Source organism: Rhynchophorus ferrugineus, unplaced genomic scaffold, assembly GCF_030347505.1.
Source record: "Rhynchophorus ferrugineus isolate W39M unplaced genomic scaffold, kcgeb_rfMv2 rfM8, whole genome shotgun sequence".
In the NCBI taxonomy this organism is placed as follows: Eukaryota; Metazoa; Arthropoda; class Insecta; order Coleoptera; family Curculionidae; genus Rhynchophorus; species Rhynchophorus ferrugineus.
Genome location: NW_027472587.1, coordinates 5132543 through 5153096, shown reverse-complemented (window position 1 = coordinate 5153096; position 20554 = coordinate 5132543). Strand labels below are relative to the sequence as shown.

The following is a 20554-nucleotide window of genomic DNA, read 5'->3' as shown; positions in this document are numbered from 1 at the left end:
TGCAAAACTTTGCTGGAAGGAATATGTAAAAAAAAATGAAAGGAAGGAACTGGAGTTAAAATATAGGAAAATGTATTGGTTAATTGGAAGAAAACCACAATTCTCAGAACATAATAAATTGCTATTATATAAGCAAGTATTGAAACCCATATGGACATACTAAACATATAAAACTAATATAAATACAAAACAAGTTTTCCAGAACAAGTCCTAAGAAGTATTGTAGGTGCATCGAGATACTGCAGGACTGATTACTGATATCGAGCCCTTCATATATATGTCACCAAGGAAATCAAGAGAATTTCAAGGACACATGAGGACAAACTCCATTCTCATATCAATATCGAAGTAATACAATTTTTGGATAACACCAGAATGCAATGGGACACAGACCTTTTGATCTTGTGTAGTGTAATGTAGTGATTTTCAGAAACAGGTGCATTTAACAGAAAAAATGTAGTTTAAATATATAAGCAAAATAGGACCGATGGGTAAACACCTAACAGGTAAATTGAAAAGTCCCCGGCCTGCCATAGTAAAACACATTTTTTGGCAAAATTAGTTTCTTTTATTCAACATAATTCCCTTCAAGGGTAATACAATGATTATAGTGACCCTCCTAATTTTCGATACCGTTTTTGTAGTACGATTTGTCCTTTGCTTCCAAATAGGCCTCAGTTTCGGCGATCATCTCTTCATTCGACGAAAATTTCTTCCCAGCGAGCGTTCTTTTGAGATCTGAGAACAGGAAATAGTCGCTGGGGTCAGATCTGGAGAATACGGTGGATGAGGAACCAATTCAAAGCTCATGAATTGGCCAGATTTTTGTCATCGTTTTCACTTCGTTTGACTTGTGACACGCTGGTAATAACCTCGTTTGAGCGTCCACTGTGTTCACCGTCTTCGATGCTCATTTCATACGTCTAAACTTGGCATACCAATCCTTGATGGTTGATTTTCCTGGGGCAGTGTCCGGAAACTCGGCATCAAGCCAAGTTTTTGCTTTAACTATATTTTTTACCTTCAAAAAGCAATATTTTATGAACACGCGAAATTCCTTTTTATCCATTTTTTTTCAATAACAAAAGTTGCTTCACTCAAAATGCTATAATTCGCAAACTAATGATCCGAAAACTGTCAAATTTATAAATGCATCTTTTGAGGGCTAGGGCTAACTAAAAAACATATGGATTTAATTCTAATAGCGCCGTCTATTTGTCAGACCGGGGATATTTCCATTGACCTGTTAGATATAATTTAATATTAAGACAAATTGTAAGTTATATAACAAATTTGTTGTATATTTAGATAGGATATATCTATAAATACTATTTTTGTTCGATGTTAGTAAGTCGTACTCCATTTTTCCTAAAACAATGGAACACACCCAACGACGTTTCCTCTTTGGTAGCTTTATTGGAGTAACATTCATTCAGGATAGCCATAACCTTTTTTGGGTCCTTATAATTCCACGCGATGACCTGTCCCATCGTATCTTTCTGCAGCTGGCCTTCGTCGCTAAGAAATCCTAACCTTTTGAACATACAAGCAGCGTGTCGTGTAAAGTTAGCCGTAAGTACTCCGTTTTCTCGGCGTTTAATACATCGGAACTCTTTCTCGTCCATACAAGTTTCAGGATTAGACTGGCATTGTTCATGTGCTTGAAAATAACGATTTTCGAATTCCTCAGCCTAAAAAACAGTTATGAACAATCTCAAATATATTATTTTAATACACATTGCATTAGATATTCTTGCTATAACCTTAATTTACAAATTAATTTTGTTACAATTTTTCAATTGTTCTTCAGGCAGTATAAAAGCCAGATCAGTGACATATATATATACATATTACATGCACCAGTATATATTTCCTAAATTAAAATTTAACACGTTCTTGGGGTTTGGTTAGCTTCAATCTTCTGATATATCACGCGGTTTCCAGAAGCTGTATTGGTTCCACGTTCCTGTGATTTAGTGACTTTATTTAATTTTTTATGGGGGAATATTGGATAACTTTGTAAATTCATTTTATTTTGAGGTTATAGTTCAGTTCGTGGTTTACGCAACGATAAGCATAGGTGATTGACCCAAGAAGTTTGTTTTTACCGCATTGGTTTACTTTTGTATAACTTGATGAACAGTAAACACATTACACCTCTAATATATATATATATATATATATATATATATATATATATATATATATATATATATATATCAAAAACTCAGGCAAACTTTCTTATGACGGCTCGGTTGGCGCAGCAGGTTGCGAGTCCGAAACCTGCTGGAGCATGGTCGTAAATTTATGTTTGTGATTGATTAATATTTATTATTGTCCTAGCCAAGAGTGTAAATTCCGGCAAGGAAAGTGATCCCAGTTACGTCCGTAACCATGCTGGTTAAGACCGGACCGGATGTCTTCTGGCATGATTTAAAATCTCACTTACCAGTCGGTAGACTTAATGCCAAGGACCATGGTTCAATAAACCCTTGTTGGTAAAGATAAGACATTAAAATTTAAAAAAACTTTCTTATCTCTATTTTTTATAGTTTCGCTTAGTATTGCAGCATTTTATCTGCGTTTGTACAATAGCACACATCATAATTCACACTCAAATGATGAAATTCCCAATCAGTATAAAAAATAAATAATTTTGATGCTTTCTCAACCAAAGTTTATTGCTTATTAACTGTTAAAATAGAAAAACAAGTATACTAAACACTATATTATCAAAATATAGCAAATACGCTATATTATTATATAACTGAAAGGTTTTTCAAAATTAGTTTTCACGGATATTCTCGTATCCTTGGTCACAATGCTACGAGGGAATATAAAATTAGTAATGTATATGCGAAATGTTTTGAAACGAGACTTTCTAAGTTTTAGAAAGAATTTTAAGAATTAATCTGCAGTCATTAGTTTCTTCAAAACAGATACAAATAAATATAATGTCAATTCCCAACAGAGAAGTTTGAAGTTTGAAACCCCGATAGCTTATTCGGAACACATCTCATATCATCACTACTACTTTAAAGACTACACCTTTAAAGTAAAAAGCTATATTTACCATAATTAAATTTATATATAAAGCACTAACTGAAAAAAAAACACATTATTATAATTTCCATATAATAAAATAACTTACATAAGCACTAGAGTTAAAATATAATATTTTCCTCAAACCCAATGAAAACAATAACGTTATATAACTATGATCGCAAAGGTATTGATTAATATTAGACTAGAGACAGATAAACTCACATTCGTTATACTGGATTTAAAACTTGATTCCACTAAACGAATGCTAAAACCTCCTTAAGCTTTTTAATAATTGTCGGAATTATAGTTCAAATAATTATTACACACGTGGGTTAAAGGTTGACTTTAATTGTTTTTTTTTGTATTATTCAATTTATTAAGTTGTGAAAAAATAATAGCTTTTTACTAGATCACAAAATAAATGTAATTCGTGTAGATATTATTTTTTAATTTTATTTCTTTGCCGGCACACTGTCGTTGAATTTAAATACAACAATTTCTGGCGATGTTATTGATTTGGTCTAATTAATTATCTAAGTTTTTCGTAACCAACGAAAATACGATACAAAAATCCTTTCCTCCTTTTAAGTTAAGCCAGTTTTCTTCCTTGTTTATTATTTCCATTCGCTGCCTACACTATGTTAACTTTACACAAAATACGTAATGATTAGTAAAAACAAAAGAAAAATCATGGTGGTAGAAGAGTTAGGAAGAAAAAATATTTAAATTGAACATGTAAGAATAGAACAAGGAAATTAAGATTGAAGTATCTGGATATGGAAATCGAAATCAATGTAAGCAATGAAATGAAAGCCATGGTTGGAAAAACCATGAGTTTGTATTGTCAAATAGATATAAGCATATATATGAAATATATTAGAAAAATCAGTGATGTAACAAAGATGGATAGGTTGGGAAGTGAATTTATAAATAAAGGCCTTAATATTGAATTAATAATTGAGAGTATATAGAAAAGCGACAACTCATTTGGTAGGGACACTTACAGCCCTATGCTTAAAGTCAAACACATACGCACACACAAACATCAAAGGGCGACCTAATCGCCTAATAATTGCCCTTTATATTGCAGAATATTATATATTAAGATTAAAGTTAATGTTTTACAGGAATTTTAATCCCTATACAATCACTAGACCGTTAAGTTAATGTTTAAAAACAAAATAATTGATTTTTAATTTTTCTCTACGCAACTCTTACACTACGTAAAATTATGATACTTATATTCATACAATTTTAGTTTTGTTTCATGTAATTCATTTTATAAAATGGTGTTTGTTTCAAAACCAGGCGTAACTAAAATAAAATATATACTCAATAAAAAATCAAGAAATGTTTTTCGAGCGTAAATCAAGTTAAGGAGAAGGCAGGAAAGTCCAGTAGCCACAGAAACGATTGTTTTGATTTAAGTAATCGTATTTAAAGATCTTAAAACCGGTCGTATGTATATTTATTGTATGCAATGTTGTTACCATTTTCTTCGAACTAATCTGTACCGCTTACGGAGAAATGAAACATTGTTTTCCTTGTTTTAAAACTAATAAATAAAGATTCGTCATTATATAATAATGTGTTTTAACCTCAAATTTATATTCCATTTTCGATGTTATGGTTTTAATTATAAATTCATCTAATTAAAACATGTGTGTCCAAGCATGTTGTTTTTTCCAGCACAATAATGCTGAATGTTTGTTCGCTAAATGCTGATTTATATGGATATATAATATTGAATATCCACTATATGTTTAATTGTAGTAAACGAAAAAGTTTGCCAAATATGCTTGAATATTTTTGTATGAATCATTAATTATAATGTGCGAATGTTACTTTAAGTATTTGATTTTCAGTGATATTGATGTAGTTACTAAAGTGTCTTGGAATTTTTAAAAAATAGGATTTTAGATGATGAAATTTTATATTCTCTCTTATGTTATATTAAACAATAAATACCTAATACTTTCCAAATATTCATTGCATCTGTTATTTTGTAATCAATGTGATTAGTATGTTTCACCTTTTTTTGCGTCTATTGCTTCACGTTCTCTTCATAAATTCGGTACGTTATTTTTTCTTTCTTATATTGGATTTAATTTTTCTTCTTTTTTGCACTGTCACTCTGGTATTCGCATCCCAGGTTCGCTTACTTTGTGGTCGCTGGGATTTCTCATTTTCGTTCTACATACTATTCTGATGGTTCTGAATTGAATTTTTTTCTTATTTCTGTGTTTCTTATCCTGTCCATCCTTGATAATCTACTCGTTTTTCATTGTCATTTCCGTTGCTGTGATTCTGGTTTTGTATATTTGGATACAACCTATGTATATATATTGTAAGATATGTGGCGACCTTGAGGCATGTCGAATTTTACATTGTGGAATATACGGTCTACAAAATAACCAGAAATATAATCCTAGATTCAGTTCAGTTTGGACGTGCCACCATGGACCGCCCAAACCTCGTCTCCAGGTAACCCAGCTGCCAAATGTTTTATCTATTTGTAATTTCCACATTTTATATTACATCAATAAATAATCAACATATAATCAACCCTAAATATATTTAAATGATTCTCGATTAATGGCAAATTTCTGACTCTCGTAGTAGTAATCTGACTTCATGCAGAAATTGTTATGGACTATTATATGTTGCCAGTACGTAATAAGCAAACAAAACTTTAACTTTTCTATATTTTGATATCCTTATATCCTACATACAGTTCTATTAACTAATATTCTTTTCACCCAAAAATATTTTGAAGAAAGCTGACTGGCTGTTTGAATTATGGAGAGAATTTTATCACTTACTCCTATAATATTATAACTTCCTATTATTACCCATAATATCTCCTTCAAATCTATGAATGCTCGATATATATGATCTTGTATACTTCTGTTTTTTTTTGGTATACACTCTGCGATTCTTTTGGCGTCATATGATCATCATAGCTGTGCACAGCAGAATAGTACCTTTATAATTAATGCATTCCTTTCTGTCTACCTTTTTATGCGCCGTAACAATTTCTTTTTGATATAAACTCTTGAACATCCTTCTTTTAATTAAAAAAGAACAAAATTATCATATTTAATTGATAGATTCAATTTTAAACTCAATTTTCAAAAGTATGGAAGATTTCTAATGAAGAAGAAATGAGAATAAATTTTACATCAAAGAAAAAATTGTGTTGATGAGAGGTGGGGTTATCTATGTGAATGCCTTTTAAATAATGTGAAAAAAATATAAATACGTGATGAAAGTTCTTGTATAATGTCTGCTGGTAATAAATATTTTTAACTAACTAACCCAATTAGTCCAATACAAGATGTTATCTTCTCTAGACTTCTAAGGGTGTGAAATACTTAATTTTATCTGCTGTCTAACAATATTAGTTGAATGATTCCAAAATATCTTAGAAGGAAGTTCTCTACCTTGCAACATTTTATAATCTTGTCAAAAGAAAGTCTCGAATTAGGGTATTTTTCTGGTGCTATTTATCAATAAACAAGCTACAAAAGCATGGCCTGTCAAAGTGTTATTTTAAGTCTAATAAAACTTCTGGCGCTTAGATGTTTTATGCTCCAATGCTATGAACGAAACAAGTGCATAATCATGGTGATCAAGACTTCACTAGAAACCCTGCATATACTCGTCATTTAAAAAAAAAACATAAAAAGTCTAAAACAACATGACAAAACGCGACTTTTTGTCAAACAAAACACAAATATTCCATTAAAAAATATTGAATAATTTACCTGCTTTTCAATATCAGTATACATAAATCTAATATTTATACTAACCGCAAACAAAATTAATATTAATTAAAGTCAACAACTTCAAACCACAATAATAATTTAAAATGCCTTATGAATATTAAACGTTTTCATGACTAAATGGTGAATACACTGATTAATATAAACATTTTAATAGCAATAAAATATGGATGCAACGTACAGGTACAGGATGGTCAAGACTCATTAATTTTTTATGTCATAATTATGCGTGTCATTAACTGCACAACAATATTTTCCAGATTTATCATTAGAATAAATCTTGATTATATTGGTTATTTTTGATATAAATACTCGAATTTTGGTGTTATCGTGAATCATATTTACGCCAATTTCATAAAGTTCTATCACAGAAAATGGATAATCTTGTGACAAAATATCTGGTTATGTTTTCTATAGCTGCTTTGGTTAAGGTATGTCAAGTTCTTTCATATATTTTTATAGACATACAGTTTGGTGAAGGTAAATTCGTTATTATTAGGTCTAATAAATAACAATCGCAATATTGTTTTTATTATACATGTAAATTCCACGTTTATATTGTTTTTTTTACTAATTGTCTCTGCTATTTGTAATAGCTCGTAATTTCTTACGTACAATTAGTGGGAATTAGTCGTTTTGCGTTTAAATTAATACTGTAAATAATATAATATACTAAACTGTGGATTCAAAAAAAAATACAGGACATGTAAAATATGTTTGTGTATGGGTAAGTTTAAATCCTCATTTGATATACCAAAGCCAATCAAATAATATTATATGTTTTGAATATTTTCTGATCTCATTGGATTTTAAAAAGGCACTTATTTATAATTAAAAATGTTTCCGTCATTTTCTACATCTGTTTTCCATCTTTTTAACGACATGGCGATATTGTATCGAAATTTGGTTGAAATATTTTTCACAACAATACACTATCATCCTATTCAATCAACGTCGATATAGGTGCAGTAAGTGCATGAGTTTTTGTGACTGAGCCTGTCGCAAGGAATTCACATGTTTTCGCCATTAACAATACGCTACCAATATGCATCCAACATTTTATGGTCAAGTCGCTTCGTTGTCGATGTGAAAAGCTTTCCGTAACTAACCCACGACTTTTTACACTTGAGATTATCGTATTATACCTACTGTTCATCACCAGATGTAACACGCCACGGAAACATTATTTTTAACTACTAAACAATGAAACCGCGATGTTGAAACTCTTCTAAGGGCCGTCATTTTCTGTCAATTCGTATGGTAGGCATTTTCTTTTATTTCAGTTATTTCCCATCGTATATAAACATATGGAGACACGTGATTCATTCACTGCAAATTATTTGAGAGTTTGAACTAGACTTTCGTTCAATAAATCTTGATACTTACTGCCTTCGATTATTCTTTATCCTCCATGTTGTGTTTTTTTATTAACATCAAAGTAACCCCTTTTAAATCAAAACCAACAACTGGGATATCAAGTAACAGGATCGCCAGCAGATTTCTACAAATTAACCAACAAAGTAATAAGTGTTGAAAATTAGAGTATTCAATTATTAACGTAAGTATATATAGATCAATGATACCAAAAGGTCGACTGTTATTTTATGTAGAAAATTATTAGATACATCGAATTAAACTGTTGTTTACATTGATACTTTTCACCAATAGGTATCACTGATCAAAATACATACACTGCTATTAAAAAAGTGAGGTTCTGAAATTCATTCGAATTAGGCTTATTTTTAGTAGAGGTATATTTTTTAATTGAGTTTATAAAGAAATTGCTAACTGAGAATCATCTGCCCTTTTTAACATTTTGAGTTTTATTTTATGGTATAGAAATATGATTATTTACTATTTAACAGAGCGAAATCAAGTTGAATAGAACATTACATTTTCTTTACGAAACACCACATTTATTATTTTATTATAAATTACTTCAATATATAGCTCTTTCGTCAATTACTACAGTTTTTTAGAATATAATTCACTTTACTAATATTATTCGTATTCCCAAGAGCTATAATTAAAAGGAATTTCAGATTCTTATTTTTTTTCGCTACCAATTTCATCTCAAATGCTCCATATAATATCATATAATATATTACATACATTTTTAAGGGTGAACTCTTTACTAAAGAAGAACTTACGAAACTAAAACAGTACGAAGATGATTGTATCAAGGAAAGCGGAGTAGATAAGTCCACCCTCATCAGAGTTGTACAAAACAAAGAATACGTGGACGATCCCAAACTGAAAGAACACATTTTATGCTGTTGCAAGAAGTTAAAGTTTGTGAACGATGATGGAACCGTCAACAAAGATCAATTGACGGAGAAGTTTGTCGAAAAATTCAAACATAAGAAAGCTGTGGAAGAGGCCGTCAAAACTTGTGGTATAAAGAAAGATACGGCAGTAGATACCGCATTCGAAATGGTTAAATGCTTCCATAAATACGCTCCAGATACGCTAGATTTAATGATGGTTTTAAAATCATAAAAATACTGTATTTTTGATTGAAGATAATCACGCAACAACAAATAAAGTGTATAATATAATCATCGATTGGCTGTTTGTATTTAACCTGTCACTTATTACTCAACCACTGATGTCAAGTTAGTATCATTACATGATAGAGCAATTAATAAAATACTATTACAAAAATGATGAGTGCTAAGTTAACACTCGAAAAGCTTATAGTTTTAGTTGAAAAAGACATTAAGATATTATGGAGGTATATCAGGTAGTAACCACAAGAGTTAACGTTCATCAACAGTGAACGCTACGGAAGAATTTTTTTGGTCCAAATTTAATGATAACAAGTAGTTTTAGGAGGATGAAGTAGTGGAACGCATGGTTAACTCCATATAGATGATGAGAGTTGGTCGCCAAGGTCATGGTAATTAAACCTACAAGATGTTTTTGCCTTAGGTTTACGCTGACAATTCTCATTCAGATAACATCGTTAATGCTAGCACAACCCAGACTTTCTATCATATTCAGCCAGACCTAAGTGAGAAAATCTTTAAAAACTTAATCAGTCGAATCCGTACCACCGCAGGTAGTCGCGGTGAATATTTGAAAGATGTTTTCAAATACATAAAGAAATAAAAAAACTTCATAATGCATAAATTAAATTATATGTTATAACGTAAATTTATTAAAACTATTATAAATTAAATGCATTGAATTGAACTGTTTTTTACATTGATACTTTCCACCAATAGATATTATTGATCAAAATACATGCATGGATAATAAAAAGTAAAAATGAGGTTTTGGAATTCATTCATATTTGGCTTATTTTTGGTAAAGGCATGACCGTAAATTTTTTATTTCGGATAATAACGAAATTATTTACTGAGAATCTTCTGCACTTTTTAACAATTTAAGTTTTATTTTATTGTAAATAAATATGATTTAGTTCCTGTTTAACACGGAGTAAAATCAAGCTTAATATAACATTACATTTTCTTCACGAAACACTGCATTTATTATTTTAGTATAAATTATTTCAATATGTAGCTCTTTCGTTAATTAGTACAGTTTTTTTAAATATTATTCATTTTAGTAATAATATAATTTATATTCCCAAGATCTACAATTAAAAGAAAATGCAGAATCTGATTTTTTCGCTGCCAATTTCACCTCAAATGATCCATATAATATTATATAGGAGGATTAAATAATGGAACGAATGGTTAACTCCATCCAGATGAAGTAAATTGGTCACCAAGATCATGGTAATTGATCCCGCTAGATTTTTCTGCCTTAGGTTTAGGTTGATAAGTGTTATTCAACTAACATCCTTAATGCTAGCACAACCTAGGCTTTCGGTCAAGGGAGAAAATCTTTAAAAACTTAATCAGTCGAATCCGTACCACCGTAGGCATTCGCCGCGAATACTTGAAAGATGTCTTCAAATACATAAAAAAATTAGAAAACTTCATAATGCATAAATTAAGTTATATGTTATAAGGTAAAATTATTAAAACCGAATAATTTTAAAAAGTGCTCTCGCTTAGACAGTCAGAGATAAGACCCATTAGCCTCCAGGACTTTTGAGGGTCAAAACAATCTATCTAAATTAAATCACTGACCAGCTTTTATAGGAGGAGTAATCAATTTATTAAGAGTTATAAAATATGTGCAAGTGACACGCACAATCATCTCACACGTTCACCATTCAAGTAGTCTTAAAACAGATGGCCCTCGCACATGACTATGATAGTCAGGGCCGTAACTTTGCATTATATAACACCTCCATTATAAAAAATTGCTACAGGCATGTATGTGCTGGTTGTCTTGTCTGAATAGCTTATAGTAGTTGTAAACTTGTTTCTGAGTATCGAGTGTATTATCTTTGTCTACCAGTTCGCCTTTGAAGACCTTTGTTCTCTACCCAAATTTCCACGGTACCCCGTTGGAAAATACTATTAATAAAATTTGATTCCAGTTAATTGAATGAATTCAAAATAGAACAGCCTTACTATCTCACCGGAATCCTACCCACTGCGGCAGTTATAATACGTGAAAGGGTTTAGAAAACAAAAACAATTAATTTAATTTGAAAATATTATTTTATTTAACGGAAAGGAGCTACTTGTTGAACGGCAATACGAAGCGACACTGTACTGGTAAAAGCAGATGGAAATCATCCGATGTTTAAATATCTCACTCGTAACAATGTAGTGCAGTTGTAGTAGTATAATGTTACATAGTATACTAGAGGTAAAAAAAATTCAAATGTACACACAAGCAGATTAAAATGGCTCAAAATTTAGCTGACATCTAGTTTGATGGTATACGACTACACTAAATCAGTATATATTTAACTATGAGCCTATCACCGCACCAATGACCAATGTCTCAGTCCCAATCGAATTAGAAACGTTAATTTTGCTCTCGTGATAGTAGATAATAATGGTTAATAAAAATAAAAATGTCTATTGTATTATATGAGGAACGTAAATTAATTTTCCTTGCAAAAGTAAATATTTACTGTAAAAAGTTGTACTATTAACTATTTTTCAACTCACCGTTAGAACTTGTCTTTTCACATTACTATCAAAGTATTTAAATTCGTAGGAAAAGTTAATAGTATCTAGTATGATGATTTAATTGGGTTAGATTTCCAATTTTTTAACTTTGAATATACGTAGTAACCAATACATTTTAGGCAACCGCATATTCATCAACTAGGGACAAGCGATTATTAGTACGCATTTATTGTACCATGCTGATAAAGGATATAAAGGGCCAAAACACCCATTATTCTGCAATATCTTTCCTTTATCATCATGACAACGAACCAACTTCAATTTATTCAGGCATAATATCAACAAATGGGCAAATAAAAGTACAAGTGTTTCTGTTGTACATATCAGTTCAAACAACAATAATAATAAGTTGTTGATAAACACTACATTTTTTCTGAAAGCTGCGCCATCTATAGACACTATCTCAAAATTAATTAATATTTCCTCGGGCGTTTATAACAATTTCATGCTGTTCATTAAAAGGCAAAATATTATTCGATATTGTTGATATAAAGGTCCTACTAACAGATGGCAGCACTTGACGAGCTACTGTGGCGACCGGCACGACCCTGTTGGCCACCACGCATTCACCAACAACAAGTTAAAAGGTTGGCATCGCCGATGGATTGGTGCCATGCGGTTCCAGGCTATAAAAGACCATCACGACAACGTCTCGCCCTCTTTTCTTTTCGCCATCCCCTTGTAACAGTACCACTTCCACAACGCTTCCGTACTTCCTTCACCTTAACCTAATATCCTGTCATTCTCTCGTCGACCACATGTATCAATTTAATAACGAAATAAACAATTATTTGTCCAAGCAGTGTTTTTAGTTCTCCTGCAAATTCCTTCCAAAAATAGTAGTGAGTGTTCAGACAAGCAATCGCGTCGACAGCCCGACCGACCGACCCGATGAACTGTTACACTACACGAACTACGAACCTACACTAGTGTAGAAATGTTTGTTTGTGTTGACTTTTTTGTTTAATGAAATGCTCACTACTATTTTGTGGAAGGTATTAGCACGGGAACAGAAAACACTGGTTGATATATTAACTTGATTATTTCGATATTAAAGACTACATGTGTAAGATTTCAAAGGCAAGATAGACAGAATATTAGGTTAGGTCAAGGGTACGGAAGTGTTAAGTAAATTAAATAATAAAGAGGAAAGAGAGACGTTGTAGTGCTAATACTTTAAATTCGGAACCGCCTAGTACCAATCCTGTAGCGTTGCTAACCTTTTTGAATTCAACCTGGACGTATTTGTGGTGATTTACTTTTTCTGCAGAGGAGTGGGAAGAGTAGACTGCACACGCCATTGCCTTTGCAGATAGCGTGCTGGATTTGGGCTGACCATTGGAACCTGCGGTCGAACTGGAGGCCGATGTATGATACTTCCTGGAGCCAGGGGATAGGAGCTTCATTGATTTGGAGGCGATAGGCGCGGAACTGTTGCGGTGGAACAGCCTGAATTTTGCTCAGGTTTATCTGCTGCCGCCAAACTTTGTACCAGGCAATGGCCCGGTTCATTTGGATTTAGAGTCTGTCGCGAATAGCGTCGGGATTGTAGCCGGTTGTGAAGAAATCTATGTTATCTGCATAAAATGCTCTGTGGGAATGTTTGTGGAGTAGGAAATCAGCCATATAAAGGTTGAACAGGGCAGGGGCTAGTGGAGCATCTTGCGGAACTCCTGCGGAGGTTTGTTTTCGAGAGGAGACTGCGTCACCGATCCTCACTCATCATTCCGTAGACCAAAATGTTTCGCCCTTAATGTTAAACCGTCGTGCGAAACATGATAGAAAACTTTGGAAACATCTAAAAAGATGGCTCCAGTTTTTTGACCTTTTCTTAATGCCTGGTGGATTGTTGCTGCGACGCGAGCAGCTTGATGAATGCTTTAGTACTTGGCACGGAAACCGAATTGTTCGTTCGGGATTATGTTATGTGCGTCTGTGAAACTGTTTAAAGCGTGTGGTATCGCTTTTTCGGCAAGTTAGGACTAATCAAGCTGAAAGGCCCTATAGTCAGATGGATTGCACTTGGCTTTCTTTTTTGGAATGACAGCGACTAGCGCATGTTTCCAATTATTCGGGAAACATTTTAATCTTAGGATGGAGTTGATGACGTTGGCAAACTATGATAGTTACTTGCTAGTTAGGTTTTTCAGATGGTTTACTGTTATACCATCTGTGCCTGGAGCTTTTTTAGACCACTCTCTGGAAGTGACCATGTTCTTTAATAACCTTCAGCTCTCGATAAAACGTCTAAAGAGATACGTAGTTATCTTGGTCTTTTATACCATCAAATGCATGGTGCCAACTCTCGCCCAGTGCCAACCGTAAATCTAGGTGTCGTTGTATATGTGGTGATCTATGAAGTCTTAGCAATCGATCAATATGCTAGTGCAGCGAATGTATATATTACTGTTTATTTGATTTAACACTCTTGAAACTGGTTAAATATAACTTATTTATTTGATATTATGTTTCATAACGTCGATATGATGATGGGCCGGAATATAGGTTAAGGATACGTGTAAGGATATAATATACTGGAAATAAGGAAGAAGAAAGAGAGAGAGAGAGAGAGAGAGAGGCGTAGTCATTTTGGCCTTTTTTATGGGACATTACATAACCACTGGTTCCTTAGTGCCGAATATGCGGTTAATTTTTTGTGGTGGCCTTGCGACACTAGTGTAATAAACAGAGATTTTACTTCTACACGTTACTTATTGTTGCCCATTAAACTTTTACAGGAACAAACTCTCTCGTAAATAATTTATTCGATATGAATTGAAACATGATCAGCGAGAGAGTGAACTGGAAACAGAGCAGTGCGGCAAATTTCTTTCCAATTTTTTTCCTTAATTATTGAAATAACTCATGCGAATACATTTTATTAATATTTATTAACAATAAAATAATAAATATTTACAAATTTATAATAATTATTAACATAACATTTACCGATAATTATTGTATAATTATTTCTTTGATAATATAAAGAAATAATGAGTGCTTTTTACATTTAAATTAGTTTTAATAAGATGAGCTTTATTCCTAAACTCTTGCCCACATTTCTATCATTACACTCATATATGGTTGCCTAACAACGTCATGGCAATAGTTACAATGAGCGACTTAACAACAAATCAAAACACCTGGTAAAAAAAAACAGTTCGTCATTTTTATTCGATGCCATCAATGTTTTTATAGATTGTGTATATTAGATATATTCGTTATAGATATATTAGATCCAATAGCATATTTTACATCTAACAATACCAAAAGTCACACCTAAATGACTAGTGAAAATAAACCTCTATTCAACTAATCATTTGCATCAAAAACAACCACAAAAAAGAATATTTCTTATGTTCAATTCGATTCGTTTGTATTAGAGATTTAGCAAATGTGGCGCGTGATTCAACAGACCTTGTCATTGTGTATTTTTGCTCAGATCTGTTATACATATTTACATTATTATATAATGGCCAATTCAGACATAATATTAATTCTAAACCTTAAAAAATAATTTTCAACCTGCATGATCCTTCTCTGGAAAGTAATACATCATTTACGTGCTTGTCTTCCCCATATTGGTACTAACATTTAAACACCTCCCTCTATAGAGATCGTTAAAAAATATCAGCGCTATTAAAGGAAATTACTGTTTAAATAACTAAATAGTACCGACATTTTAAAAAGGTAGTTTAAAAAAGGTTTACACTGTTACGAAGATGTAGGCATTTTCGGTAGATGGCAGCAGTTTAACAAATTAACCAACATTTAACTAATTTATTTATGTTTCCAATTTTATTTTTTATATGTTGTTAAGTAATATTAGGTGTATGATTTTTAGGTAAAAACAGATACTCTTATATTATTACATTAATACATCATTTAAACACTTCCTCTATACAGATCGTTACAAAATATCAGCGTTATTAAAGGAAATTCCTATTTAAATAACTAAATAGTACTAGCATTTTAAAAAGGTAGCTTAAAACAGGTTTACACAGTTACGATGATATATATATTTTCGGTAGATGGCAGCAGCTTAACAAAACAAAGTAACTAACATTTAACTAATTTATTGATGTTTCCAATTTTTTTTACATGTTGTTAAGTAATTAGGTGTATGATTTTTAGGTAAAAACAGATACTCTTATATTATGTATTATTACAATAATTATTTTAGATTAATTTAGAAACTTTAATTTTTATATATTACCATATTAGCCACAAGGAAACTTCAATTTTCCCTGAAGAAAAACCAATAGTGATTGAAAACATGGCATATTAAAATAAGTGAGACAAAATCACCAAAATTATATGGTGTCAGTTGAAATTAATTTTAGATAACAAGGTGTCAGCAATAACACATAAGCTGCATATACCAACTATATATGTCAAATCTTAGACCTATTTATACAAATGCTCTAGAATTATAGGAAACTACTGGTAAATGCAACATAAGCATCTGCATTACCTCCCTAACAAATTATTTCAGTGCGATATCCACATAACCCATAAAAATGAACCAAAATGGCAGTGTAATGTACTCTGGAAGAGTGTCAGCGCATCCGAATGCCCTCGCCAAACAGACTAAAACGTTTTTTTCCATTAACAAGAGTAATAGACACACAACAGTTTTTAGAATAACCTAATATAATAATTAAATTAAGTTCTAGTTATGACTTATTGAATATACATGTCATTATATATTATAACTCACATACTTATTGTCGATTCGTAATATTTTATTTAATTTCTGCAGAATTAATATATTTTTAAAAAATAATAGACACATACGTGTAATATACAATAGGCTACATGATTGTAATAAAGAACCACAAAAATATTAATTTATAATAATAAATACTAGAGACAGATCACACTAACTATAAAATGTGGTAGAATATTGAGGAATATTATTGAGGAACATAATTATTAAGAAAATTAGTAAATGGAAGTAATAACTATCTAATAATAGCACAATTTACACTTAGGGATTGTGAGAATCGTATAATTGAAATCAAATGATTTAAATTTGCTGTTACAAATAAAAATTTTCCGATGAAAAATTTTATAATAATTATTTGAAGACGCACGTGCAAAAATACTCAACAGAATATTGCTTTTTTAAGCCACTGCCACTGCCCCAGCCAAATCAATCATCAAGGATGGGTATGTTAGGTTAAGTGATAGTGAAGTGAGCACCGAAGACGGTAAACGCAGTGGACGCCGAAAAGAGGTTGTTACAGATGAAAATATTTAAAAAATCCACAAAATGATTTTGCATTACCGTAAGTTGAAAGTGAATGAAATATCAGACACTCTAAAGACACCAACTGAACGTGTACATCATATAATTTCCGAATATTTGGGTATGAGAAAGCTCAGTGCAAAGTGTGTGCCGCGCGAGCTCACTTTTGACCAAAAACAACGCCGAGTTGATGATTTGGAGCAGTGTTAAACTATATAAATCCGAATTTTTGTGTCGATATGTGACAATGGATGAAACATGGCTCCATCATTTCACTCTGAAGTCCAATCGACAGTCATCCGATTGGACTGCACACGATGAACCCGTTCCAAAGAGTGGGAAAACGCAACAGTCGGCTGGCATTGAAAAAGGAAGGACCAAAAATAGCTCTACATAGCGTTATTGGACCGTTTGAAGAACGAAATCGCCGAAAAACAGCCGTATTTGAAGAAAAAGATAGTGCTGCTTCACCAAGAAAATACACCGTGTCACAAGTCATCCATGAATTGTGTTTCGAATTGCTTCCTCATCCACCGTATTCTCAAGATCTGGGCCTCAGCGGCTATTTCCTGTTTTCAGATCTCAAAGGTATGCTCGCTGGGAAGAAATTTTCATCGAATGAATAGGTGATCGTCGGAACTGAGGCCTATTTTGAAGCAAAGGACGAATTGTATTACAAAAATGGTATCGAAAAGTTGGAGGGTCGCTATAATCAGTGTATCACCCTTGAAGGGAATTATGTCGAATGAAAAAAAAATTGCCAAAATTATGTGTTTTACTATGGTAGGCCGAGGACTTTTCAATTGAGCTGTTATATACATTTCATGATGCACTTCTGTATTGTATGAAATTACCTTAAATTAAATTGTAATTTTGAAGTTCACTTTAATAATAGACTAACGATCTTATAAGCATGTGCAACTATAATAATTCATCAAGTACTTTACAAGTCTATACAAAATTTAGACATGCTTTAACATATCCTGTTTTCTTATGAATTCTTCAAATATATATCGGCTTAGTTTTTTTACTTTACTTGACAGTCACAACAATTGATTCATACATTGTCTATACTTAAGTATTATTTGGAATATTTAAAATTTCTGTTTGCAATAACACACACACCGGGCTGTAACAACTTGCGAAAATCGCATTGTTCAATGACATACGTGTCACTTATCCTTAACCTGGCAAAGTATATCCCATCGAACTAGCTGATGTACAAGAAACCACATATTTGTTATTGGCATCTCATATTCTAACCATGATAGAATTATATTGACACATGTCAAAGGCTTGAATTCAATTCTTGTTGTATTTTGAGAATAAAAACTGCTTGTAAACTGCAATGAATTTTCAGTGAGTTCATTTAGAAGCCTTTAGTACTGTCTATTTGGAATTAGAATCTTGTAGGAACATATATTGACTATATACTCATTTGTAAGACTATACTCATCACATTATATTGAATATATTTTTTTATATTATTTGGTAACTGAAAAGAGAATTCTATTATTAGGGACTAATGTACAGAATAAAATGAAATACTTACTAAATACATTTTTCTGTCTAGGAACAGAAATATACGCTTATTTGGAGTTTTTTCGGATGTGTATCACATTAGAAACCCTCACACCATCGATATACTTTAGAATATGTAATGATAATATAAAATTGTTAAAATAAGGTATAAATAAGACCTGTACGTATGCAAAAAGTTTGTTGCGACCACAACAGCTACGTCACGCGCAGATTTGTAGCGCTTTAGCTCGCATTTAAAATATCATTATTGCAAACGTCAATTTTTCTTTCAAATTGATTTTTTTGCAGATATTCCGGGTAAAAGTGATTTTTCAAAAACAGTCATCTAGCGTATTGTTTTTGAAATTTAGTTATCATTTTAATTCGTGTGTCTAAGACAAAGTTAAGATTCATTCATTTAACAAAAATCGCAATGAACAGTGAACCTAAAAACGCTATTTTTTCTTATTTCCTGCTGCACAATAACACTAGTCAATGTCAGAACTAATCCTCGGTCGTCAAGTAATTGGTGTCAGTTTAATGCCGACAAAGTAAAAACGATTCATTTTCGAACCCGACGATGGGAAATGTGTTTCATTATGCAACGATATCAAGTAGCGTAACAATTAAATAATTTCCAGTCCAGGCCGTAATTGGACGCAGTCATGATATAATCTCGCTCTATCTAGCGGAAACAATATATAATTTGATATTCGTGCCGGATATAACTTAAAACAGTTGTTAGTCATAGCTCTTAAGAAATAAGAATGAGAAAGAAATTCATGGTAAATTAAGTTGTGGTACAACTAGCAACAAGCATAAATTTTCACGGTGCTCTCCTAACAGTTCAATTGAAAAGTCCCCGGCCTACCATAATAAAATATATTTTTTCGGCAAAATTATTTTTTTTTATTTAACATAATTCCCTTCAGGAGTGATACACTGATTAAACGACCCTCCATCTTTTCGATACCATTTTTGAAGTACGATTTGTCCTTTGCTTCAAAATAGGCCTCAATTTCGGCGATCACCTCTTCATTTTACGAAAATTTCTTCCCAGCGAGCATACCTTTGAGATCTGAGGACAGGAAACAGGCTGGGGCCAGATCTGGATAATACGGTGAATGAGGAAGCAAACGGTCCAATAACGCTATATAATAGCCACTGTTGATGGTCCTTCCTTTTTCAAGGTAGTCAATGAAAATTATTCCATGTGCATCCCAAAATATAGACGCCATAACCTTGCCAGCCGACTCTTGCGTTTTCCCATGTTTTGGAGCGAGTTCATGGTGTGCAGTCCACTCGGATGACTGTCGATTTCATTCGGAGTGAAATGATGTAGCCATGTTTCATCCATTGGCACACATCGACGCAAAAATTCGGGGTTATTACGCTTCATCCGCATCATAAAGTCGTCTTTGTTTTTGGTCAAAAGTGAGCTCGCGCGGCACCCACTTTGCACATAACTTTCTCACACCCAAATATTCGTGAATAATATGATGTACACGTTCGGTTGATATATCTAAAGTGTCTATTATTTCATTCAGATTCAATTTACATCCAGAATCATGTTGTCATTCATAATCATTTGTTGATTTTTTAATGATTTCATCGGTAATAGCCTCTTTTGGGCGTTCACTGCGTCCACCGTCTTCGGTGCTCATTTCACCACGCCTCAACTTAGAATACCAATTCTTGATGGTTGATTTTCGCGAGGCTGTGTCCGGAAACTCGGCATCAAGCCTAGTGTTTACTTCAACTGTATTTGTTCCCTTCAAAAAACAATATTTTTTCAACACGCGAAATACATCGCGAGATCCTTTTGATCTAGCTTTTCACATTAACAAAAGTTGCCTCACTCAAAATGCTATAATTCACAAACTAATTATCCG

The 20554-nt window shown here is 32.4% G+C and overlaps 3 protein-coding genes across 17 annotated transcripts in view; 2 read left to right on the top strand and 1 right to left on the bottom strand.

Moving 5' to 3' along the window:
* The window catches only part of Cbp53E (Calbindin 53E), a 404419-nt gene that overhangs the window by 124419 nt on the left and 259446 nt on the right, over positions 1-20554 (top strand). The gene's annotated exons all lie outside the window — the stretch shown is intronic.
* Positions 1284-4094, bottom strand: LOC143200569 (uncharacterized). Of its 3 annotated transcripts, none has more exons than XM_076411031.1 (3): positions 3152-3283; positions 3074-3102; positions 1284-1691 (listed from the first exon to the last, which is right to left on the bottom strand). In XM_076411031.1, exons 2-3 carry the CDS (start codon positions 3074-3076, stop codon positions 1329-1331), a joined length of 366 nt encoding a protein of 121 aa, XP_076267146.1. In that variant the 5' UTR covers positions 3077-3102; positions 3152-3283; the 3' UTR covers positions 1284-1328. The 3 variants fall into 3 exon arrangements, with proteins under 3 accessions (XP_076267146.1, XP_076267147.1, XP_076267145.1); XM_076411032.1 differs by having other exon boundaries at positions 3074-3098; positions 3152-3269; XM_076411030.1 differs by lacking the exons at positions 3074-3102; positions 3152-3283 and adding an exon at positions 4050-4094.
* On the top strand, positions 5365-9393 carry LOC143200556 (B2 protein-like). Of its 2 annotated transcripts, none has more exons than XM_076411016.1 (2): positions 5365-5529; positions 8952-9393. In XM_076411016.1, exons 1-2 carry the CDS (start codon positions 5380-5382, stop codon positions 9327-9329), a joined length of 528 nt encoding a protein of 175 aa, XP_076267131.1. In that variant the 5' UTR covers positions 5365-5379; the 3' UTR covers positions 9330-9393. The 2 variants fall into 2 exon arrangements, with proteins under 2 accessions (XP_076267131.1, XP_076267132.1); XM_076411017.1 differs by lacking the exon at positions 5365-5529 and adding an exon at positions 7102-7261.

What these genes read in the sequence shown, in the direction of transcription:
- LOC143200569 (XM_076411030.1), bottom strand. Translation starts at nt 4,091, where the DNA reads ATGTTTGTGTGTGCGTATGTGTTTGACTTTAAGCATAGGGCT. An exon ending in TTGACTTTAAGCATAGGGCT is followed by an intron (nt 1,692 to 4,049) that starts GTAAGTGTCCCT and finishes ACTGTTTTTTAG; the next exon opens with GCTGAGGAATTCGAAAATCG.
- LOC143200556 (XM_076411016.1), top strand. Translation starts at nt 5,380, where the DNA reads ATGTATATATATTGTAAGATATGTGGCGACCTTGAGGCATGTCGAATT. An exon ending in CGCCCAAACCTCGTCTCCAG is followed by an intron (nt 5,530 to 8,951) that starts GTAACCCAGCTG and finishes TACATTTTTAAG; the next exon opens with GGTGAACTCTTTACTAAAGA.